Source organism: Centruroides sculpturatus, unplaced genomic scaffold, assembly GCF_000671375.1.
Source record: "Centruroides sculpturatus isolate CEXI.00-Female unplaced genomic scaffold, Cexi_2.0 scaffold25, whole genome shotgun sequence".
Classification (NCBI taxonomy): Eukaryota; Metazoa; Arthropoda; class Arachnida; order Scorpiones; family Buthidae; genus Centruroides; species Centruroides sculpturatus.
Genome location: NW_019384428.1, coordinates 1331952 through 1358856, shown reverse-complemented (window position 1 = coordinate 1358856; position 26905 = coordinate 1331952). Strand labels below are relative to the sequence as shown.

At 30.8% G+C, this 26905-nt stretch overlaps 1 protein-coding gene across 2 annotated transcripts in view; it reads right to left on the bottom strand.

The window, feature by feature from the left end:
- The window catches only part of LOC111619657, a 126462-nt gene that overhangs the window by 11954 nt on the left and 87603 nt on the right, over positions 1–26905 (bottom strand). For both annotated transcript variants that reach the window (XM_023361423.1, XM_023361422.1), the window contains exon 4: positions 9172–9313. In XM_023361423.1, coding sequence (XP_023217191.1) covers positions 9172–9313 — 142 coding nt within the window. The remainder of the gene's footprint in view (positions 1–9171; positions 9314–26905) is intronic.

Here is a 26905-nt window from a genome sequence, read left to right as displayed (position 1 = left end):
ACGAAGGTGTGATAGAATTATGAGTGTTAAGTTAAACGTTGATGAAATTTTCATTACGATTGTGTATGCTCCTCAGCCGAGTAGTGGAGAAGAAAAGACAAACTTTTGGACAGATCTTGACCAAGTTATAATATGTGTTCCTATGAACGAGAGATAGATTAATCTGTGGGGGCGATTTAAATGGTCATGTTGGGAAGAGAAGAATACGGAAAGAAGAGTTCTTGGGAGGTGGAGAGTCAAGTTCAAAAACCACTTAGTTCACAAACCACAAACGTTTATATTAACGATTAAAACTTACATACAGTTATGAATTTCACAAAAATAAAACAATTACAATAATTCAGATATAGCAAAGTTCAAATGTCCATTAAACCACAACAACAGATCCGTCGAAAAGGACTCCTTGCGACATATTCCTTCAGACGTTGGTTACCGCACAGCGAGACGAAACAATCTTCTAGGCAAGCTTAGGCGAAGCTAAACAAACTTGAGTTCCCTGGATATGTCTTAGGCGAACTGGAACTCCCGCCTAAATTCACTCCTTTTATACGGATTGAAACGAATGTAAAACCACCAATCAGCGCTTAGTAACGATATCGGACGTCCGCTGGTCGTACGATGTTTTCTAGCCAATCCGCGGTCGAGTTTCAAAACTACTGACATTGCCTGATCCACGTCTCCATGACGACAGCCGTTGCTCGTTCAAAAACAGGAAAAGCGCGGGAATCGTACGTCCAGACAATTTTATCCCGACATGGAGTATGGGAGAAAGGAATGGAGTGGGAGAAAAACTAGTCGATCAAGCTGTGGCTTTTGACTTTGCGCTAGTTAACACCTACTTTGAGAAGAAAGCGAATCAACTGGTTACATACTTGAGTGGAGGTAGATCCAGTCAGATTGATTCTTTCTTGTGCCGCAGGAGACATCTGAGTGAAGCGAGAAACAGTAAGGTGTTAAATGGAGAAAGTGTTGCTGCACAACATAGAGTTCTCCTGGTGGATTGTGACTTTCTTACGGGCCATTGTAAGTATTGTGTTAGTCAGATTGAACAAAGGATCAAATGGTGGAGATTGAAAGAGGAAGAATAAAAGAAAGAGTTTAAGGTAAGTGTTAAAAGAAATCCAGTTCCCGATGATGTGCAAACATGGAGGTTGCTGAATAGTAATTGCATTTTGAAAGTTGGAGAAGAGATTTTGGGAAAAACTTCAAGGAAGAGATCGCCAGAAGGAAAGGAACTTTGGTAGTGGAATGCTGAGGTACAATCCACAGTTAAAAAAAAAAGAAAGAGACAAAGAAAAGGTGGGATTTGACGGGAAGGCCGGAAGATAAAGAAACTACCATTTGGCAAATAAAATGACTTAAAAGGCGGTGGCTATTTCAAAAGCAAAAGCTTTTGAAGAGGCTTAAAAAGTTTTCGAAAGGAAAGCTGGTGAAAGGCAGTTGATGAGAATTGCCAAAGCAAGAGATAAGGCATCAAAAGATTTTACCTCTATTAAACTGATTAAAGATGATAAAGGAGTGGTATTACAAGATTACAAATGGGTCAAGGAAAGATGGAAAGAATATTTTAGGAATTTATTGAATGAAGAAAACCCCAGAACTTTATACGAGAATGGAGAAACAAATGAAGGAGTGGTGCAAGATACTGTATTAGCAGTGGAACCTCAGAAGAAGTGGAAAGTGTGCTTAGGAAAATGAAGATGGGGAAAGCAGTAGGCACTGATCGGATTCCGGTTGAGGCTTGGAGATGTTTGAGTAAGGATGAAATTGATATCCTCTGGAACCTTATGAAGAAACTCTGGCAGCAGGAGAAGATTCCAAATGAATGGAGGAAGAGCATTCTTGTGCCAATCTTTAAAGGTAAAGGAGATGTACAGAATTGCAGAAATTACAGGGGTATAAAGTTATTGTCTCATACTATGAAGATTTGGGAGAAAATTGTAGAAAGAAGGATTTGGCAGGAATCTGAGATTGGGGAGGAAGAGTTTGGCTTTTTGCCGGGAAGTAGCTGACTGCTATCTTTACTCTAAAACAGCTGATGGAAAGACACGGGGAAATGCGGGAAGATTTGCACATGGTGTTCATAGATCTAGAAAAGGCGCATGATAGGGTACCAAGACAAGAGATATGGAGATGTTTGAGGAAAAAGAATGTTCCTGAGAAATATGTTAGGCTCGTCAAGGAAATGTATGAAGGAGCAAAAACCCAAGTTAAGAGCAGTGTGGCACTACAGAGGGGTTCTTCGTTAATGTTGGTTTACATCAGGGATAGGTCCTTAGCCCTCATTTGTTTTATCTGATAATGGACATGGTGTGAGGATCCGTGGAGTATGCTGCTTGCGGATAATGTTGTGCTGTGTGAACTTTTCCAAACCAAGGCTGAGAAAAAACTGGAAGATCGGAGGAAAGAGACATGAAGATTAGCAGAACTAAAACAGCTTATGTGACTCTGAATAGTAGAGATGAGTGTAATATTAAAATCCGAAATGTGCCGCTCTCTTTTGTTCCGAGTTTTAAATATCTTGGGACATTTGTCAAAATGGGAGAAGAATTGAACTCGGAGGTGCAGCATAGAATTCAATGAGGATGGATGAATTGGAGGAAGCTGAGCGGTATGTTATGCGACAAGAAAGTTAGCTGCAATCTGAAAAGAAAATTGTATAAATCAGTTGTTAGACCTGCAATGTTATATGGAGCTAAAACATGGATAATAACAAGAGTCCAAGAAAGAAAGATGGAGATGGCGGAGATGAGAATTTTGAGATGGATGTGTGGAGTGTCAAAGAAGAATAGAATAAGGAATGATTTTATTAGAGGTTCTGTTAAGGTGGGCTCCTTAAGCAAAAAGATGAAAGAATGTAGTTGACCACGTATTGTTGGTTTGGCCACGTATAGCGAAGAAGTGACAATTATGTTGGAAAGAATATCAGAAAACCGGTAGTAAAAGGAAAGAGGAAAAGAGGAAGACCAAAGATGCTTGAATAAGGTGAAAGAAGATTTGAACCAGAAGGGACTTATGAGAGAAGAAACCATTGATAAGGCGAAATGGAAAAAAACGCATTAGAGAAGGAAAAGCCGACCCCATATAAACATGGGAAAAGGCGAAGATAAAGAAGAAGAAATAAATCCAAATATTCATTAGATGAAAAAAAATTCAATGTTAAACGAGCAATTATTTATTGTGACATCGTCAAAATGCCGGGCTGCAATTTTTAATCATATTTTTAATTTATTTAATTTAAATTATATGCTCTCCGCCTCAAATTAGTAGTGTAGTGCTCCTCTGCCTTACACTTTTCCTGCTAATAATAGAGTCGTGCCGATCATCTATCTAATTCCTTTCAGAGAAAATTTTCAAATTACAATAACATGACTTCTGGTTTAAACCAGAAGTTCCTGTATACTTAATCTGCCCTTCTGCTCCAAAAATATCTAACTAACTTCGTTCTCTAAATTAAGAAAGGACAGACAGACAGACAGTGGAAATTTATAGGTCTACAATTTTTTTTTCAAATTGCAGCTCAATCATTTTCTTTTAAAGTTTCTCCCATAGACCAACTATCAATGTTCAGTAGTTTTATCTCCTGAACATTGGTCGGTAGGCGAGGGTTTGCGTCTTAGCAATAGGCTGGCTGCGTGGAGTTTTCCGGGTTTTCTTCACGTGTCTGACAGCTAAATAGGGGGCATTTTTCCAATGAAAGTCCACACCGGAGGCAGTCCTGCTTGACAATCGTCCATGTGTTGCGTTGTCGTACCTTATCAAACCAAACCAAACTTTTTAGTTTCACCAAACCAAACAAGCTTTTGAAAACTAGTTTCGAATTTACACATTAAAGTACATAATAAACCAAAATGTTTTAACTCTATCAAAATGTGAAGTTTTGAAATAGGTGATTTAAAATTATGTTGTTTTAAAATATCTCGTTTTTTCAATAAAATAAGTTGAAATTTAAAATTATTTTTCATTGCTAAAATACTACGTTGTTTGAATCATAAATATAAAAATAATGTTATATTAAGAAATATTTAATATTTCTTTAAAAACAAATAATGTTTAAATTAGTAACACATAATTTTTCCTAAATATTAAATGAACAAATAATTAAAAATGATAGCTTTAAAAATATTTTTAAAAAATAGCTTTCAATGAATCAATGATAGATTTTCTATGAATTAGTATATAGAAGTACTTAAATTACTTTAAGTGATTTAAATAAATAGTAAATTAAAGATTACATTTTTATTTTATAAATCTTCATATCATAGCAATAATTGAAAATAAAAAATTACTCACAGAATAAAACTTTAATGAAACAAAAATACTTCGTTATCGATTATATTACACGTTGGCTTCAAAAGAAAAGTCGTTGTACACAAAAAAAAATTCGAAGTCAACAATGTATCTGAAAAATTTGTAATATTGCAAAATGCTTGTTCTTTTTAAAATTAACGGCATTAAATCAAAGTAGGTACCAGGTCAACAAATAAAAAATAATTGGTATTCTAAACTAAAAATTAAAAATTTTATTAAAATTGATATACAGTATATTTTATTACATAAAGTAAGATTTTATTCGAAGTATTTTTATGCTACTACTGCTTTCGTACATGGTTTCCATTATAAATGATAGATAACTTTAATTACTTTTTTATACCAAATCATGAATTACAATGAGTTAAAAACAAAAAAATAATACGCCATTTTTTTCTACTGCAATAATCTACAGGCTTTATTTAAATGTATTCCTAAATCTACAATATATCAGTGATGAGAAAACTGATAATTGTTATACTTTTTGCACAATAATATTTATAAATTGGATTACTTTTATAAATTCTGATGGGAATATGAAATATACAGATGTGTTTGTCAAAGCACTAAATTTAATGTTTTAATTTATATCATCAAGAATTAAAATCTGAATTTCAATGTTTACTATAATTGATAAATTTATTTAAGAGTTGTTGTATCAATACAAATATATCTTTATGTTTGTTATAATTTATAATCTTGTACAGTGTATCAAATGAAACAAATTTATCAGATAGCCATATGATAAAAATAAATACAAATTGAAAAATAACGATGATGATTAAATTATTATTTTAAAATTGTCTTGATAAATGCAATCGCATTATTACGTTCATGCAAAATATAATTTTCTCATCTGAAAAATATTTTAAATTTGACACAATGTGAAATGTTATAATGAAAGAAATAACTCACTATATTTTTAATACAAAATAACATTTAATAAATAAAAGTAAATAAATTTTAATATGTTTTTGCTTTTTTCTTTATCTTTTTGCAAAGTTATTTTCACATATTCCTCTTGTGATTTAACTAATCTATCTCTGGAATTATTTATGCTTTCTATTCTACGATTTATTTTCATTAGAATAGTAATGATATTGAAACTACTAGAAATATCACCTCTGTAAAAAATTTATTTTCCTATATTCGTTAATAGAAAGAAGAATATCAATTGTGAAGTAAAATAATTAAAAATCATAAATGAAATAATGTGAAATTATAACCATTAAATAAGTAGTGACAATTCAAGAATATTTCAGTATATACGTAAGAGAAAATGAATTATAAAATTAAAAAAGTGATCAAATGAAACATAAAAAATGTTTTGCAATATTTATTAACTTCAGCAAAACAGATGGAAATAATATTTGAATTTAATGTTATAATATTATGAAATGAGTCTAAAGTATGTAAAATGCTATCAATTTTAAAGCAAAATTTGGAATAATTCAATTTTATACACGTTTTTTAAATTATAGAAATAGAAACAGATTTGTATTTAAAATAAAATCAATTTATAATGCAATAAAAAATACTTAATATCCTATTATAATATAATATTTAAATTTCAAGTATCCAATTAATTTTGAAAATTCATTTTTAATATTATTGTAAAAAAATGACAAGAAAATACGATGTACAAAGCTGTATATTCACTGTTGGTAAAAAAACGTCTGAGTAATATCGATTTAAATGGATATTAATTATTTTAGAAAATCATAAAATATGTAAACTCTTGATTTGGTAAAAGAGTTTCCAAAAACAAGAGAATTAAAACAACAGTAAAAATCTTTTCTTATAAAAAACATCAAGTCTAAATGGTTTTAATATCGACAGCTTTACTTTAAAAAATAAATTTTCAGTGAAATAACATTCAATTAAAAACTATCAATTACAAAAAATTCTAAAAGTGTTTTTTAAAAATGAAATAATTATACTGTTACATTACATTTCCTAATTTGTAGTTGCCTATTTCGATTCTGTTATTATACTGTAGTTTTTTCATTATTTTCATTAATCATTTTAATGTGTTTAGTTGAGTAATTTGACAGTTTACAAGTTATTCAATATTATCATTTCCTAAATTTAATTGATCGTGTTTTTTTAAGATTCATTCTGTATACAGATACGATTCTCTCTTCTCAATTATTGAAATGAACAGATAATGACAAATTTTTGTCTTAATTATAAGCACAAAATAAATTTTAAAATTGCAACCCACAAGAATAACAATCCGAAATATTGTAGTTTTAACAATAAATAAAATATGTTTAATAGGTGTTTTGAATATTGATAATATTATAATTAAATTGTAGAAATTAATATGAGTAATTGAATAAAATAACAAACTTTAAGAAAAATAAATAATGAATTTGAAATTATTAATATTCCCTTAATATTAAATTAAAATAGTTGAGTTAAGACTTTAAATAATCAATTATTTCAACAGTTAATCCCTGAACTTTCAGTTTATCTACATAATTTTACTCTTGCAGAAGTTCTAGAAAGTGAATGAGGTAAAACAATAATCATTTATTTACTCAACAGCTTTAATTATAATGTTGTTCAATAAAACTTTTTATTAATTTTAACAAAAATTAAATGAGTCCTATCATAAAGAATATTGAGTATCCATTATAAATGATAGATAACTTTAATTACTTTTTTATACCAAATCATGAATTACAATGAGTTAAAAACAAAAAAATAATACGCCATTTTTTTCTACTGCAATAATCTACAGGCTTTATTTAAATGTATTCCTAAATCTACAATATATCAGTGATGAGAAAACTGATAATTGTTATACTTTTTGCACAATAATATTTGTAAATTGGATTACTTTTATAAATTCTGATGGGAATATGAAATATACAGATGTGTTTGTCAAAGCACTAAATTTAATGTTTTAATTTATATCATCAAGAATTAAAATCTGAATTTCAATGTTTACTATAATTGATAAATTTATTTAAGAGTTGTTGTATCAATACAAATATATCTTTATGTTTGTTGTAATTTATAATCTTGTACAGTGTATCAAATGAAACAAATTTATCAGATAGCCATATGATAAAAATAAATACAAATTGGAAAATAACGATGATGATTAAATTATTATTTTAAAATTGTCTTGATAAATGCAATCGCATTATTACGTTCATGCAAAATCTAATTTTCTCATCTGAAAAATATTTTAAATTTGACACAATGTGAAATGTTATAATGAAAGAAATAACTCACTATATTTTTAATACAAAATAACATTTAATAAATAAAAGTAAATAAATTTTAATATGTTTTTGCTTTTTTCTTTATCTTTTTGCAAAGTTATTTTCACATATTCCTCTTGTGATTTAACTAATCTATCTCTGGAATTATTTATGCTTTCTATTCTACGATTTATTTTCATTAGAATAGTAATGATATTGAAACTACTAGAAATATCACCTCTGTAAAAAATTTATTTTCCTATATTCGTTAATAGAAAGAAGAATATCAATTGTGAAGTAAAATAATTAAAAATCATAAATGAAATAATGTGAAATTATAACCATTAAATAAGTAGTGACAATTCAAGAATATTTCAGTATATACGTAAGAGAAAATGAATTATAAAATTAAAAAAGTGATCAAATGAAACATAAAAAATGTTTTGCAATATTTATTAACTTCAGCAAAACAGATGGAAATAATATTTGAATTTAATGTTATAATATTATGAAATGAGTCTAAAGTATGTAAAATGCTATCAATTTTAAAGCAAAATTTGGAATAATTCAATTTTATACACGTTTTTTAAATTATAGAAATAGAAACAGATTTGTATTTAAAATAAAATAACTAAAAAAATGTATCAAAAATTATATTACAAGAAATAAAATTGATCCATCAGCCATTTCCTTTTAATTCTTTGAAAACGACTATAAAACTTGGATTTAAAAAAATTAAGTTATATAACGCTTTGGATCGAAATTTTTCGTAATTTTTAACACCCGAGAAAAATATAAAATGTATAAGCCTATATCTCATTCTGACAACAGATATAATTTTTAGGTCTTCTCGCCAAATAGCTGTAATTATAACTTATATAAAAATTGTAAAAGTGATCGAAATGTCAAATAATGACAGAAATAAATAAGTTTAAAAAAATCAATACTCGATCATAAAATTAGAGATTGTTGAATGTTCTTAAAATGAATCAAATAAAAATATGAATTATTTTTACACGTTTAAATTAATTTTAAATATTAATATTCTATTAATAATATATTTGTTTTNAAAAAATATAATCAATTTAGTAAATTATAGTGAGGAACAAACTAGAAGTAAATTTTAAAATAGAACATTAAGTAATAATTTGAAATTAATCTAAGGCAATATCTTATAAATTTTCGCAGCACATTTGGCATGAAGTAAGCACATACAGATTGCGAATCACTACTCTAATCTTTAGAAATAAAATGAAATCAACAGTATAATAAGTTTTGAGTTAATAACGTCTCTTACTTTTTAATACTGAAGCAATAAAAAATAATAAAATAAGTAAAATAAAAAAAATCAAATATTAATTGCGTTACGTTAATTTTAAAACTATTTTTGCAAATAGTTTTAATTAAAAATAATTTTATCAGTTTTATATTTATCCTATATTTATAATTATAAAAGTTAATGCATAAGTATGATCGTTTACATAATAGGCTTATCAGACAAATTGTCTACACCTATTTACTGGTATTTGATAATATACTGCAGACTATGATATAAATGATTTTAAATCCTGTAATATTAACTAATCAATTTGTATATCATAGGATTTACGTCGTACATAAAATATAAATAAAACTGTCTATTTACCTGGAAAATAAATTTGCTTTTGAAATTCTAGTACTTGTCTCATGCTGGGATCTAATGCACCAGTACCCTGTTTTTTGGTCAGTGGTTTCAAATCCTTATTCTTTTTTAAGTCTTTAATTTGTCCATTATCGTTGACGGACGTCTGTAAATTATTTTAAAAGATTAGTTTTGGAAACTGTTAATAAGTAATGATCATAAACGCTAACTTTGAAAAGATTTAAATTTATACTTCCAAAATATACTTTTTGACAAAAAGGTTACGCACCAAGGTGTTAGAAACGACTAAAACTTTATTAATGCGAATATAATGACGATGGTAATAAGTAATTATAATACCATACGTCATAGCAAAGGAACAATTTCCTGTGCAACAATAATACAATTTAAAGGAACATTTTGTACCTTGTATGACCACCTCTTGTCTGGATACATAAGACGATATTATCTGGCATGCAGACACAGAGGCAATACATGCTATTCTGTGATAAACTTTCCCACGGAGGTTGCAACTTCTGCTTCAGATTTCTCTCATTTATAGATAGCCAAGCTGGCATCCCATCTGGTCCCATAAATGCTAGGTGGAAGATAAATCTGAAAATCCAGTAGGAAGTGTAGCAACGTTTCAGAGCGGTAGCGCGTTATAGCTTTATGGTACGCAGGCAAATTTGAATTAGGGGAATCCATGTACAGTTTTCAGACACTTTTCTTCGGGGGAAGTTTTGAGGAATCCCCTGGTATTTTCGTTCGTTTTTTAACGCGACCTCTGGAGAAATTATTAAAGATTTGTGCTGCGTTTGCACTACATCGGTAATCTAGGATCCCCGACTTAGCGTCAAATTTAAATTTCGATATTCTTATTAGAGTAATAAGTTTATAAAAAATTGATTTGGGATCCCTGCTACTGGAAGTCCCAGGAAATTGCTTTTTTGCCATAAAATAATGCGTCACTGTTTCAGACATTTCTGGAAAACCCGAACTATGTGCAGCAGAGAATTATCATACTGCAAACAGCCATTTTGCAGTCCTGCTACGAAAGGAACACATGAAGATGTACAAAAATATACGTATTGCTACGCTGTCATATCCCTCGCACCACTACCAAAAGTAGCCAATTGTCACACGAGATGGCCTCATCCGCTAACAGTCAAGGCGTTGTGCCGCTCAACAGTAAATGCAGGATTGAAGCACTCACCAGTAGTCTTCTGCGCTTTTAACACAGTAATCGTTCTTCATTCCCTTCTAAAACAAAACCGATGATTTTTTATAGGGTGCTAATGGCAGGACATGTAACGATCGCCGTGATGTAAATTTGCCTTTTACAATTGTCTACCAATGAAAGAGAGTTTTGTAGCAAGGCTTTCCACATGCTTCTGAATGGTAGACAAAGACGCCGTTGCAAGTTGTTCGTACTTGTTTCACTAATCAGACGATCATTTTACCAGATGATTTGTCTGGAGTGTCCAGCGATGCCTGCCGTGTTTTGACTATCCACTGCTTCAAACACATCCTTCTGATCAGTCGTCTGAACGCAGCCGACTACCTTCTGGGCATGCTCCATAGCATTATTTTAATTCCATTCTATTAATTTCATCAATTCTATAATGTTTTTCATATTCATATTTTGCTTCTACAAATCATTTTGCAAACATCGATGTATCTCTTTCAAAATGAAAATGACATCCTGAAACAGTTGAAGAATTTGGCATCTTTTGCTCTGAGCGCCTCGAAAAATACATAGAAAGCTCCAAAAAGCAGTCTTTTTCCATCAAAGGATAAACTACACTTGGCGTTTCTTTTCCTTCAACATCGCATTTAACAAAGCTTGGCAATTTTCCTGTGCTCGTTTTCGGTTTAAACACCAAGAATTATCTTCTCTTTAAACTAGGCACAGTCCTGTTGTCCGAATTGTCTTTAAAGAGAAGATAAATTGAACAACGGGACGGTGCCTGAATGAAATCCTGATGTCTTCTAAAAATAGCATACGGATATTGCCATCCGAATCGTATGAAAAGCCTTGAACTCTGTCAACTGTTCGTGATGTCTGACTGCGTCGTATAAGAATGTTTAGTGTTCGAATACTTCCAAACAACAGTTAGACTAAAAATTCGGAATAGAGTGACTTATTGAATCTCTGAAAGCCTTTCTATAGAATACTGGGATAACGATTTCAAGGCACTCTGGAGGCACTACCTGACATGCAATCGGATCATAACTGTTATCATTTACATACCTATCAGAGACATAGAATTGTCTACAAATTCGGCATACAGCAATCTGGATGCATGACTTTTTTGTCAATGGATACATAACATTTATAAAGTTATTATTTTAAATTTTGTTTTCTTTCCAAGTAATATATTTAGAAATGAATAAATAAATAAACAAACTTCACTCTCAAAAATATTGTAAAACTAAGAAAATAATCAAAAGAATGTATGTATGCATATACAGTATATATATATATAATAAAAAATGTTTATTACAAATTATAAAAAACGTTAAAAAAACTTTCAACTTTCTTTTTTAAATAAAACGATTTCAGGATTTTCATGCTGAAAATAGTTTAGTTAGAAAAGAAATCTGTATTAAAATAAATCAATATATTTCTTTTCTTATAATCTTATAAGAAAAACATGTCTTGTAATATACATATACTTATATTTTTCAAACATTAGACGTTTCAGTGAATGTCGTCACGATTAGGCTTCAACTCCGTTTTAAAAGTTCCAGAATCCTGTCACCGGCTATCAATATCTGGATTTCTACAATAACTTTTATAAGCTCCTAAAATTTATCTCATAATATTGCAGTTGCTTTTATAAGACTTTATGAAGTCAGGAATTAGATCAATTGAACATGCTCTATGGCTATCCTATTCCTCCTGTAAATAGGCAGAATACTACTGTATCTCTTGTCAACTTTATACATGAATCCATTTCAGATTATATTGCAAGATAATCTCGAACAATAAAAAAAACTAGTTTCTCGAATGACAGAGTGAAAACATTTACACATCAAACGGAAAAATCGGGTTCAATTCATACGCAGCACAAATTCTAGTAATCAATTGCCCTTTTATTTCCTAAAAAAATATTCAACAATAAAAAAAATGAAAATAATCCCTTGTAAATAAAATAAAATTCTATTTTACTTGTAAAATGCAAGCTCTTAGTGCAAGCATATTTAATAAACTACTTAATGTTTTATATAAGAGATTAAAGAAACAATAAAAGTTATTCAAATATCCTAACATATTAAGTAATTATTATCTAAAATTTATAAATATAGATGTGTAAATAAAATAAATATATCGCTTATCGATATGTACTATACATGTACAGTACAGTATAAGAGCGTTTTATAAGTTACATTTTACTGTGAACAAATAGACTCGTGAATAAACTTACTACCAATTCCTTCAATATTATTAAAGCCCTATATACATATAATCCATGAATTTTTATGCATCTTAAAATATTTCATTTTGTTTTGAATTATAAACTGAACAACTTGAAAAAAAAATATATTATAAAATCAGACACAAGTACTGTACAGTACCAAGCATAGAACAACCATCATCGTAATGCGTCTTACATAAACCAACAGAATATAAGTAGTCATTTTGTAATAATTAAGTAGTCTTTTATATACGTTAGATATAATATATTTTAAAACTTTTCACGTTAATATAGCTTATTTTATTATTTCCTTATAAAATATAAAACAATAATCGAAATCGATTTGTAGTAGCCAAGATTTGTTTGTTAACTAGGATTAAAAGACAATTTTTTGACAAATCTTTCTATACTTCATTCCATTATATCGTATGATAAATCGAACTATGTAGTCGATTCATCAATTCGATATAATGAAATGAAGTAAATACAGTAGAACCTCGAAAACGCGTCCCTCGATAACTTAGCACTCCGGATAACTGGTCCACACCTTGGCAGGGCGAAAAAATCCTTAGTTAATTAATTTTCATTATAGACAGCTTTATAAAAGTATAAAAGCTCTCATAAAGTATTTTTCTGAGGTCTGTCTTATCAGGTAAATTACTGTACACAGTGNACATTAATTTTATTTGTTTTAATAAAACCTCTTTTAGTAACATAGAATGAAACAATTTATTTGTCATATATATAAATTATATATAATATAAATATAACTGAATATATCCAAACAGTATTTCGGCAAAAGCAAATTACTGGCAAATATAACTTATACCTTGAATGCCAAAATCTGGAATCTGTCAGAACTAGATTTTACCAGGCAAAACTAGTTCTAACAAAGGCCCTTCGTTAATTATAGTTTTAGCTAGTTAAATCTAAAATTACTCTTCGCTGTTAGTAAAAACTAGTAATTACTACGTTTTTGAAGTACTTAAGTTTTTACTACGCAAAACAAGTTCTTATTGAAGTGAATCAGTTAAAAATGTTCCTACAAATTTAGGCAAGTTTAGATCACATACTAGCTCTATTTCACATCGATTCTGTCCATAATTTGTCAGAATCAACTGTACTATTATGTTTTGAACGTCGAGAACTTCCTACTAGTAGTTATTTAGTAGTACTATAAATTTTCTGCTTGCCTTTGATGTGCGTCTAAAGCTGTATTCTTCTAGTTTTAGGTTATTGTGCTTTTAAGTAGTGTATAGGAACTCGTTAATAATTACCATGTTTATTACGTTTATTCGAGATGACTGATGACATACGATGTGAGGAGGATCCCGGGAAAAAGTAAAAACTGTTTCTTGGAGAAATTACTTACTTTAGGAAAAGATAAAGAGAACCACTACACTGTAATAACAAAAGACGACAACCATTTGGCGGAGGTTGAAGCAGCTAAATCTGCCGTGAAGAAAGCGCCTTTGCAATATCGAAGGTTAAAAAGATTTGATGTTCTCGAGATTGGTGAAATGAAAAAGTTGATCACAAAAGACGTACCTGTGAAATACTATTTGTCAGTTGAGAAAATATTCGATGTTCTATTGAAAACGTTTATGTAGCTGTAGGATAGGGATGTCAGAATAAACTGAAAAAAGAAACGTCACGGAAATATGCCAACGTAAACAATTAAAATAATAAATACTTTTTATCGCTGTGCGAAACATGCCATCGGAAGAAAAGTAAGAAGAAAGGCTTGCTTTCCAAACACATTCTTCCACTAAGAAACGAACAGTTGCTAATCGACATATAATCGCAGTCAGACCAAAGATTCAAGTTCATTATGGATTAACATGACCATTTGACTTAGTTTACCAACTATGATCATAGATCAAAGGGCTAAAGAGGTTGCATTCAATTGACTAATATCTTTTTGACATATGGTGCTTCCTATGTTTTGTATTCCGAAAATGAGAGAGTTTTCATCTCTGTAATAGAGAAAAAAATGAAAATAATCTGTACAAGATTAAGACAAAGGATGGAGTTTTGAACAAGCTATTGACATATTACTAGTACAATACGTTCATTACTTTAAAATATTTTAAATTAGTTTTAAAATATAATACTTCTTACATACATAGCGGAGAACCGATCTTTTGTTCCTATGTCTGCATTCTCAGTAATCACAACTTCATTTGTATTTAGTGATGCAAGAACTTTTCTGCGTTTTCCCTCTCTGCCACTATATTTACTAGATCTTTCAACGTTTTTCTGAAGTCTTTCAATTTTCCTCCTTTCTCTTTCTTCTGTTTTGCTTGCTTTTGCTCTTTTCTTTGGTAATATGAACTCTCTCAAGAATCTTTTCGTTCACTTTCTTTTTTGTACCAATTGGTCGTAACCAATACAAATGATTAAAAAAAAGCCAGGGCACACGTTTTCATGTAATGGTGTACAGTCGACCCCCCTATAACACTTGATAATTCCGTTTTATATGAATTCCATGTTGTACGAGATTTCCATGTTGTCACTTAGATATGAATTCCATGTTGTCACTTAGATTTTACAAATACGCGGCACGCGTATTTGTAAAATCTAAGTGACTCGTACAACATGGAATTCATATAAAACGGAATTATCAACAGTGTTATAGGGGGTCGACTGTATATGGAATTGCTGGCAATAGATTTGAATTGGACTGAATTGTTTCAGAATTTTCAGAACTTGATGCAGCTCTGATACACTTTTTAGCCTCTAATAGTAGAAAGAGTATCAGAGAGTGCTTTCTCTGTATACTGATTTATTTTGCGTTTTTGGATTTTGCTTTTTACTGGTGACAATTTTATACTCTGATACATGCAAGGTTTTTAAAACTATGAATTATTCAACTGTTAATTTAGTTATTTTCAGTTTTTGTGGATGATTTTGATCGGTTTGACATTTAAATATTAAATACCCTGGAATAACAGACATTGGAAAGCAGGCGTACATCAGTGGTTGATCACTGGTTATTCTCCACCAGTAGTCAACCAGCGTAGTTGCACGATCATTTACAGCGGTCGGCAACTGAGTTTCCCTTCATTGAGAGCCTCACATATGTAACAACCGTGAAAGGGAGACCTGGCATGTCAATCATGGACAATGTCACGAAAAAAAGTTACAAATTCCAGTATTCGATCACCGCGGTCGAACATGCGAATTTACGGAGTCAGTATACTCAGTACTCGACCACCTTATTATTTACATATTTGATCAGAATTGACTCAAATTCTTAGCTACGGCAGGTGCTTTGATAGTTTGCCACCCACAAAAACAAGTAAGCGAGCTCAATAATAGGTATTTTGTAAAAAATACGCACCTGAAATATAGAACCTTTATCATCTTTTAAAGACCTAAAAATACTTAAGACTTAAGTGGTCAACTACCAGGAATGTTGCTCAATAGTTTTTTCCATTTTCGTAAGTGAGGCAACCTGTTATTCTTACATGCCATTGAGAATGAGATCATCTTATGATCTTCCTGTGATGATAACTCACCTAAACCTGTTCAGATGGATTAATTATGCACGGATTTCGGCTTACATGGTCGACTACTGAAAGCAGTCGGCAACAGAAGCCCTTACCCTAAATATGCAAGTGAACTGCTGCTTGATATGCGTCATCTTGAAGCTTTCCAGTAAAAAGAAACCCGTATTGTGAACCTGCCGAAAAAACGTTTTTGTTGAGAAAACAGCATTATAAGTTGGTGTTTGGCGTTCGAGAGTATCCAGAATAAAAATAGTGAGCTACCAACCACATCATGAAAATTTAAGAGCTGGCAGGAAGAAAACGTTGAGGGCCAAAATAGAAACGTTTGATAACGAGTGGACGTTGCAATTGCAACGTCCACTCGTTATCAAACAAGATGCAATTGAAACATGGCTTATGAATAGAAGTGAGTACTTCAATTATCCGCAGATGTCTAAAACGTAACAATTTGAAGGTTCAAGAAGCCTAAACTTATCAAATTACATAAACGGAAACGTCTTAATTTTGCCAACACTATAAAGACTATAAAAAAACCACAGGTTCTCAAACTTGTTTCAACCAACTTTGAAATTAAAAAAGAATCTAGTGCCCCCATATTTTTTAACTTACCTTTTTACATTACCATCTATTGCGTATCTTAAAAACAGTTATTGCAAATATACTATTTAAACATGTATTATTATATGGATAGGATAGATAGGGTGTGACCCATATCCTTTTTCTGGGATCAAAAAATGTTTCAATGAGAAGAAATAAAACTCATATTTTATCACTGAGCCTTCTGCTGCCTTCCTGAAAGCCTCCAGCGTCCACAAGGGGGCGTTATCGCCCACTTTGAGAAAGGATGGAGTAGACCAGGGGTGGCCAACAGTTTTTACCCCCGGGCCGAATTAGAAAGAAAAGTTTTTTCATGGGTAAAACCAGAGGCTGCCCTAGGAAGATTTTGAGGTGGTGCGAGATCTTATTGTGGTGTCACTCCGTAGAGACTAAATTGTAGATAGAGATTACAGATACATTTTTCACATTATCATGCATTATCAACATTCTACGCTGTACTTAAGAGACTTGTAATGGAGGTTTAACTCTAAACGCACAGTGAGTTGTTAATTCTTTTTTAGGCAATCAGAATTTTTCATCGAGCTATTTGGACTTGAGTAGCTTATATTCGAAGATTAATCGCAAGCCACATAAATTCATTCGACGGGCCGGATCTGGCTCGTGGGCCGTATGTTGGCCATGCTTGGACTAGATCTTAGAAAACTGGAAGAGGATTATATGGTCAAATGAATCCAAAATTAATAGAGTTGATTCAGATGAAAGAAAATGGGTATGGACTACATCGATAAAGTCTATAACTGAGCGAGAAATACAGTACAAACAACATTGAAATTTGGTGGTGGTAGTCTTATGGTCTGAGGTAGTATTGACCCACCAGTGGCCAAGCGGTCTTCGTTCCCTGAACACTGGGAGTTCGGTCGTGGGTTCGCGCCTCGCTCGGACAGGCTGGCGTTCCATTACTTAATAGAATAGAGTGTCGCGTCAGGCCCGTCCTGTTCTCGTGGAACAATTAATTATTTTCCGTAACCCTCACCTAATCCGTCTTGTTCGTACGCCAGGTTTCCGATCGTGTCTCCATCCAATGAAAATCAGCTTTGCTAATTTTCCGATTTTATTCACATAAACATAGAATCACATATTTACATTAATTCGGTTCACATTAAACATGCCGTAGAGGAGCATTCCGCTATGTTATTTTTCTTGGAGCTTAACAATCTCTTCTTTTTTAGTGTTGCCAACTCTCTACATGAATAATAAAAAACCAAAATGAAAAAAACGCCCGCCATTTAGCGGTATGAACGGGTCAGATAGCGTTATTTACGTCGAAATACTTGACGACTATTTGTTACAATCTATCGATTATTACCACATTGATAGTAAGCTCTTTCTTTTTCAGCGAGATAATGATTCAAAACATACTTCCAGAAGGGTAATGTCATGGCTTCAGGATTAAAATATTAACCTGCTTAAGTGGCCGCCCCAATTGCCCGATCTCAGCCTGATTGAACACATCTGGTTCCTTCTTAAACGTCGCTTTTCTGACTATGCAGCTCTGCCTGAAAGCATCCACCAATTATGGTACAGGATGAGTGGAAGAAAATAACATTGTACCATTGCAGGATTGTTATTAATTCTATGCCTGATCACATTAGGAAGGTGTTAAAGGCCAAAGGAAACTATACTAATTCTTTAAATTTACTTTTTTCACAAATATGGTATAGATTTTTGTCTACATCAAAATCCTCTCAATGTATACGTTTTTTGTATATTACTATTATTAATAAAATAAATACGTTGTTCAGACAATTATATATTTACTCATATAATTATAATATAAGTGTGCAAATAAATATAGTTTTTCATACTAAATGTGCTTTACAACATTTTCCAGTTGTTTAAAATATAGTCTCCGTGTTCTTTGAGAGGATTTTGACATTTACTGTATATATATATACACACACTGTAAACGTCAAAATCTATCGTTATAATATAATAGAACAAATTAATTAACAATTAATATGATAAACAATTTTCATTTATAGAAAAATAACATTTGGTATCAGTTAAGATTGTTAGTATAAAAGATCAAATTATATGAGAGAACTGAATTAAATTTTTTTAATTTTATGATTATATTCTTAACAGACACTTTAATTCAGAAATTTAAAAAGTAATATTAAAATTACATATAATTTTGTATTAACTTATATATAAAGTACTGTAATTTGACTCAAAATAAAATCAACTGAAACATTTTTTTTAAATATCGATACTATAAATTTGCGGATGTATTAGCAAATTTATCTTTATCCGTTGTTATAAAATTTATTTAACAACTTACTATATATGTTTGAACAAAAATTATAATAGTTTAATTTAAATGATATTTACCAGGTAGGTTTTACGACAGTGACCATAATTCAAAATCATTCAGGACAAAGTTAATTACTTACCAACAAGGAACTTCACACACGTTTATGGCCTTTACTTCGGTAGTAACGATAATATTTCGTGATAAAAGAATTCAGTGACATTTAATTTTTGTGAAAAGATAATTAATCAACTAAATAAGTTATATAGATATTATATACTACATAATTATAATTAATTAGTAGCTCAATGTAAAATTTATNATACTCGTACTTATTTTTTTTAACCCCATTCCCGATAACTCGGCATTTTCACAAACTCGGCCACCCTTCGGTCCACATTAGGTCGAGTTTTCGAGGTTCTACTGTATAAATGAAAATATCATTCTTAATGATGTTATACAGTTCTCTCCATCAAGACATTCTAAAGATTTAAGAAAAAAACACACACACACGCATATTTCGTTTATAATAGCAAACTATACAATTCAGATTACATAATCATTTGTGCCAATTAATTACATTGTTTTTTCTAATTAATTTTTAACTTTATTAACAACTGGAATGAATCTAATATTTCGTTCACTTAAGCTGTATTCAATGCTTTACATCTAATATATAATCGAGACGGGTTGATAATGATAGTAATAATAATAATAATAATAAGCGCAGAGCCCAAACGGTTAGGAGTTGAAAGTTGAAATTTGGTACACATTTAGGGTACGTCACGAAAACGCTTACTAAGAAGGTATTTTTTGAAATTCTCCCCCCCGGGGGAAAGACAAGATTAAGTTTCGACAATAGAAGTGTTAAGTAACAATGGAAATGTTAAGAGAAAGCGACGTACAAGATTTACAGGCGCAGAAGAAGTTTTTTCGTTTCTGCGGGAAATCGAACATTTTTTTAACCCATCTAAAAATTCTCTAATTAGTCTGGAAACATTGGAACCTAATTCTTGCATTCTTTGAAAACGGGTAAGATTGACTATAACGTAATAATCTTAATCTTCGCTATCGTTACTTTTTGCCCGAACAACGACGGGCCTACCTGCTAGTTTTAATAACAAACATAATTAAATCTGTATCGTGATTATTGTTATGTCTGTTATAATAAGCATATATGATATATTATCGTTTCCTATTTTCGTAATAACTGAATTTATTGCAGTTTATTGCATTTTAATTCAGTTATTTTTAACAGCCATTTTTAATTAGACTAAAATTTCTGAAGAATTTTTCATTATAAGTTTTAACAATATTAAAATAGTCATAGAATACTAAACAAATAAAAAATTAAAAGTTATATATAAATAAAATATATATAAAATAAATAAGTGACATGTTAAATAAGTTATTTTGAAAATTCTATCATTAGCTACTTATATTCAAAATTTCAAAATTATCTATTGACTTTTTAAATAGTCTTTATTTCACAGCCACAAATATAATTTCATTCTAGGGAGAGACTATTAAATTTGATATAGAAATTCTTTAAATAATTTATTCGCTTGAATAAAAATATAATGATAACAATTAAACTTTAACTATAAATTAAATTATTTTTAAAACATTTTGTTAAAAATATAAAAATTTTATCGTCAAATTAGTGAAGAAACACTATACTACTTCCTTCCTCTTAATTTTATAAAATTTAATTGAAATAAATAAATAATTTCGAAATTTCTCTATTATTGAGAATTGATATATGAAACGTTTATGAACGTTTCATAGATGTATCAATTCTCAATAATATACAGTATATATATATATATATATATTATAATAATATACATATAGTATATATATAATATATACTATATGTATATATATATAATAATATACAGTAATATATATACTGTATATTATTATATAGTATATATATAATAATATACAGTATATATATTAAATGTTATTTTAACAATACATTACACTCGAAAGATACAATATATAGGGGAGACCGGGGCAAGATCGGCATGTTAAGCTTTACTTAAATTTTGTGTAATAAATACTGCTGTAAACTGAAAAAAAAGCTTTGCATATTGTCTATTGGAATGTTACCTTACTATAGAACTGGTTAAAATCAGTTTGGAAATAAAAATAATTAAAATAATTACAACTTTACAAGAAGAGAGAAATTGACGAAGTTGCCCCGGGTATAGGGGCAAGATCGGCAACTTCTCTCTTTTTGTAAAGTTGTAATTATTTTAATTATTTTTATTAAAGTTGCCCCTGGTATAGGGGCAACAGTAATGGGGCAAGATAGGCACGTATATAAAATTATGTTATTAACAATGTATAAGTTGGAATTCACTATTAAAACAAAGAAATACAAATCCAACACCCATTTAATATTATTACAACGAAATGCAAGTTCAAAGACATATATACATGAATAACAAATGCAAACATGTTTTCATTTATCATCTGTTTGATTTTTATCCTTTGCTTCTAATGTGGCTTTATGTTGCCGATCTTACCCCGCTAGTCATGATTTCGAAACATTAAGTACAACCCTGAGAACAGAATGCCAAGCCACGATCTGGCCACGTGAATAAGTTGAAGTTACATCCTTCTAACAGGAAAAGTAACTTTCGTTATCATGGAATTATAACAAAACCTGCCAATTCAATATAAATGGAAAAAAAATATTATATGGAATTGAACGAAAATGAAAATTTGCTTGATAATTCAACTACGCTTGTTGGAGAACAATAAAAACACTACACTCAACAAGCCACCAATAAAACTCAACTGCCTAACCTATAACCAAAGTCTCCTTTTAATTTGTTTTTAAAAAAAAAGCGCTTGACAAACTTGCCCCGCATGCCGAAGTTGCCCCGGTCTCCCCTAAACGTTTTCTAATAATATTTTCTTTTATTAAATAATATAACTCATTACCGAAATGTTTTAACTACAATTATAAACAAGGTATCGCTGAATAAAAGTGAAAAATCTATTAAAATATTTTTAATAAATAAAAATATATACTTTGTTAAATCAGTAATCCTTCGTAAAAATGCAACAATAATATATATTTTATTCAATTTTGATATATCTTTTAAAATTTAAATTATTTAAAATAAAATAACTAAAAAAATGTATCAAAAATTATATTACAAGAAATAAAATTGATCCATCAGCCATTTCCTTTTAATTCTTTGAAAACGACTATAAAACTTGGATTTAAAAAAATTAAGTTATATAACGCTTTGGATCGAAATTTTTCGTAATTTTTAACACCCGAGAAAAATATAAAATGTATAAGCCTATATCTCATTCTGACAACAGATATAATTTTTAGGTCTTCTCGCCAAATAGCTGTAATTATAACTTATATAAAAATTGTAAAAGTGATCGAAATGTCAAATAATGACAGAAATAAATAAGTTTAAAAAAATCAATACTCGATCATAAAATTAGAGATTGTTGAATGTTCTTAAAATGAATCAAATAAAAATATGAATTATTTTTACACGTTTAAATTAATTTTAAATATTAATATTCTATTAATAATATATTTGTTTTATTTTATTATATTTAAAGTCAATTAATTTCTATCGAAGCAAGTTAATGATAGAAGAGATCAGTTTTCAAATTTTTTAAACAATTTTTATAAGGAAAACTTCTTCGAATATAGTATTTTTATGCGAAGAAATATAGGCGAGAAATTATCAATGGTGTTCACATTAATTTTATTTGTTTTAATAAAACCTCTTTTAGTAACATAGAATGAAACAATTTATTTGTCATATATATAAATTATATATAATATAAATATAACTGAATATATCCAAACAGTATTTCGGCAAAAGCAAATTACTGGCAAATATAACTTATACCTTGAATGCCAAAATCTGGAATCTGTCAGAACTAGATTTTACCAGGCAAAACTAGTTCTAACAAAGGCCCTTCGTTAATTATAGTTTTAGCTAGTTAAATCTAAAATTACTCTTCGCTGTTAGTAAAAACTAGTAATTACTACGTTTTTGAAGTACTTAAGTTTTTACTACGCAAAACAAGTTCTTATTGAAGTGAATCAGTTAAAAATGTTCCTACAAATTTAGGCAAGTTTAGATCACATACTAGCTCTATTTCACATCGATTCTGTCCATAATTTGTCAGAATCAACTGTACTATTATGTTTTGAACGTCGAGAACTTCCTACTAGTAGTTATTTAGTAGTACTATAAATTTTCTGCTTGCCTTTGATGTGCGTCTAAAGCTGTATTCTTCTAGTTTTAGGTTATTGTGCTTTTAAGTAGTGTATAGGAACTCGTTAATAATTACCATGTTTATTACGTTTATTCGAGATGACTGATGACATACGATGTGAGGAGGATCCCGGGAAAAAGTAAAAACTGTTTCTTGGAGAAATTACTTACTTTAGGAAAAGATAAAGAGAACCACTACACTGTAATAACAAAAGACGACAACCATTTGGCGGAGGTTGAAGCAGCTAAATCTGCCGTGAAGAAAGCGCCTTTGCAATATCGAAGGTTAAAAAGATTTGATGTTCTCGAGATTGGTGAAATGAAAAAGTTGATCACAAAAGACGTACCTGTGAAATACTATTTGTCAGTTGAGAAAATATTCGATGTTCTATTGAAAACGTTTATGTAGCTGTAGGATAGGGATGTCAGAATAAACTGAAAAAAGAAACGTCACGGAAATATGCCAACGTAAACAATTAAAATAATAAATACTTTTTATCGCTGTGCGAAACATGCCATCGGAAGAAAAGTAAGAAGAAAGGCTTGCTTTCCAAACACATTCTTCCACTAAGAAACGAACAGTTGCTAATCGACATATAATCGCAGTCAGACCAAAGATTCAAGTTCATTATGGATTAACATGACCATTTGACTTAGTTTACCAACTATGATCATAGATCAAAGGGCTAAAGAGGTTGCATTCAATTGACTAATATCTTTTTGACATATGGTGCTTCCTATGTTTTGTATTCCGAAAATGAGAGAGTTTTCATCTCTGTAATAGAGAAAAAAATGAAAATAATCTGTACAAGATTAAGACAAAGGATGGAGTTTTGAACAAGCTATTGACATATTACTAGTACAATACGTTCATTACTTTAAAATATTTTAAATTAGTTTTAAAATATAATACTTCTTACATACATAGCGGAGAACCGATCTTTTGTTCCTATGTCTGCATTCTCAGTAATCACAACTTCATTTGTATTTAGTGATGCAAGAACTTTTCTGCGTTTTCCCTCTCTGCCACTATATTTACTAGATCTTTCAACGTTTTTCTGAAGTCTTTCAATTTTCCTCCTTTCTCTTTCTTCTGTTTTGCTTGCTTTTGCTCTTTTCTTTGGTAATATGAACTCTCTCAAGAATCTTTTCGTTCACTTTCTTTTTTGTACCAATTGGTCGTAACCAATACAAATGATTAAAAAAAAGCCAGGGCACACGTTTTCATGTAATGGTGTACAGTCGACCCCCCTATAACACTTGATAATTCCGTTTTATATGAATTCCATGTTGTACGAGATTTCCATGTTGTCACTTAGATATGAATTCCATGTTGTCACTTAGATTTTACAAATACGCGGCACGCGTATTTGTAAAATCTAAGTGACTCGTACAACATGGAATTCATATAAAACGGAATTATCAACAGTGTTATAGGGGGTCGACTGTATATGGAATTGCTGGCAATAGATTTGAATTGGACTGAATTGTTTCAGAATTTTCAGAACTTGATGCAGCTCTGATACACTTTTTAGCCTCTAATAGTAGAAAGAGTATCAGAGAGTGCTTTCTCTGTATACTGATTTATTTTGCGTTTTTGGATTTTGCTTTTTACTGGTGACAATTTTATACTCTGATACATGCAAGGTTTTTAAAACTATGAATTATTCAACTGTTAATTTAGTTATTTTCAGTTTTTGTGGATGATTTTGATCGGTTTGACATTTAAATATTAAATACCCTGGAATAACAGACATTGGAAAGCAGGCGTACATCAGTGGTTGATCACTGGTTATTCTCCACCAGTAGTCAACCAGCGTAGTTGCACGATCATTTACAGCGGTCGGCAACTGAGTTTCCCTTCATTGAGAGCCTCACATATGTAACAACCGTGAAAGGGAGACCTGGCATGTCAATCATGGACAATGTCACGAAAAAAAGTTACAAATTCCAGTATTCGATCACCGCGGTCGAACATGCGAATTTACGGAGTCAGTATACTCAGTACTCGACCACCTTATTATTTACATATTTGATCAGAATTGACTCAAATTCTTAGCTACGGCAGGTGCTTTGATAGTTTGCCACCCACAAAAACAAGTAAGCGAGCTCAATAATAGGTATTTTGTAAAAAATACGCACCTGAAATATAGAACCTTTATCATCTTTTAAAGACCTAAAAATACTTAAGACTTAAGTGGTCAACTACCAGGAATGTTGCTCAATAGTTTTTTCCATTTTCGTAAGTGAGGCAACCTGTTATTCTTACATGCCATTGAGAATGAGATCATCTTATGATCTTCCTGTGATGATAACTCACCTAAACCTGTTCAGATGGATTAATTATGCACGGATTTCGGCTTACATGGTCGACTACTGAAAGCAGTCGGCAACAGAAGCCCTTACCCTAAATATGCAAGTGAACTGCTGCTTGATATGCGTCATCTTGAAGCTTTCCAGTAAAAAGAAACCCGTATTGTGAACCTGCCGAAAAAACGTTTTTGTTGAGAAAACAGCATTATAAGTTGGTGTTTGGCGTTCGAGAGTATCCAGAATAAAAATAGTGAGCTACCAACCACATCATGAAAATTTAAGAGCTGGCAGGAAGAAAACGTTGAGGGCCAAAATAGAAACGTTTGATAACGAGTGGACGTTGCAATTGCAACGTCCACTCGTTATCAAACAAGATGCAATTGAAACATGGCTTATGAATAGAAGTGAGTACTTCAATTATCCGCAGATGTCTAAAACGTAACAATTTGAAGGTTCAAGAAGCCTAAACTTATCAAATTACATAAACGGAAACGTCTTAATTTTGCCAACACTATAAAGACTATAAAAAAACCACAGGTTCTCAAACTTGTTTCAACCAACTTTGAAATTAAAAAAGAATCTAGTGCCCCCATATTTTTTAACTTACCTTTTTACATTACCATCTATTGCGTATCTTAAAAACAGTTATTGCAAATATACTATTTAAACATGTATTATTATATGGATAGGATAGATAGGGTGTGACCCATATCCTTTTTCTGGGATCAAAAAATGTTTCAATGAGAAGAAATAAAACTCATATTTTATCACTGAGCCTTCTGCTGCCTTCCTGAAAGCCTCCAGCGTCCACAAGGGGGCGTTATCGCCCACTTTGAGAAAGGATGGAGTAGACCAGGGGTGGCCAACAGTTTTTACCCCCGGGCCGAATTAGAAAGAAAAGTTTTTTCATGGGTAAAACCAGAGGCTGCCCTAGGAAGATTTTGAGGTGGTGCGAGATCTTATTGTGGTGTCACTCCGTAGAGACTAAATTGTAGATAGAGATTACAGATACATTTTTCACATTATCATGCATTATCAACATTCTACGCTGTACTTAAGAGACTTGTAATGGAGGTTTAACTCTAAACGCACAGTGAGTTGTTAATTCTTTTTTAGGCAATCAGAATTTTTCATCGAGCTATTTGGACTTGAGTAGCTTATATTCGAAGATTAATCGCAAGCCACATAAATTCATTCGACGGGCCGGATCTGGCTCGTGGGCCGTATGTTGGCCATGCTTGGACTAGATCTTAGAAAACTGGAAGAGGATTATATGGTCAAATGAATCCAAAATTAATAGAGTTGATTCAGATGAAAGAAAATGGGTATGGACTACATCGATAAAGTCTATAACTGAGCGAGAAATACAGTACA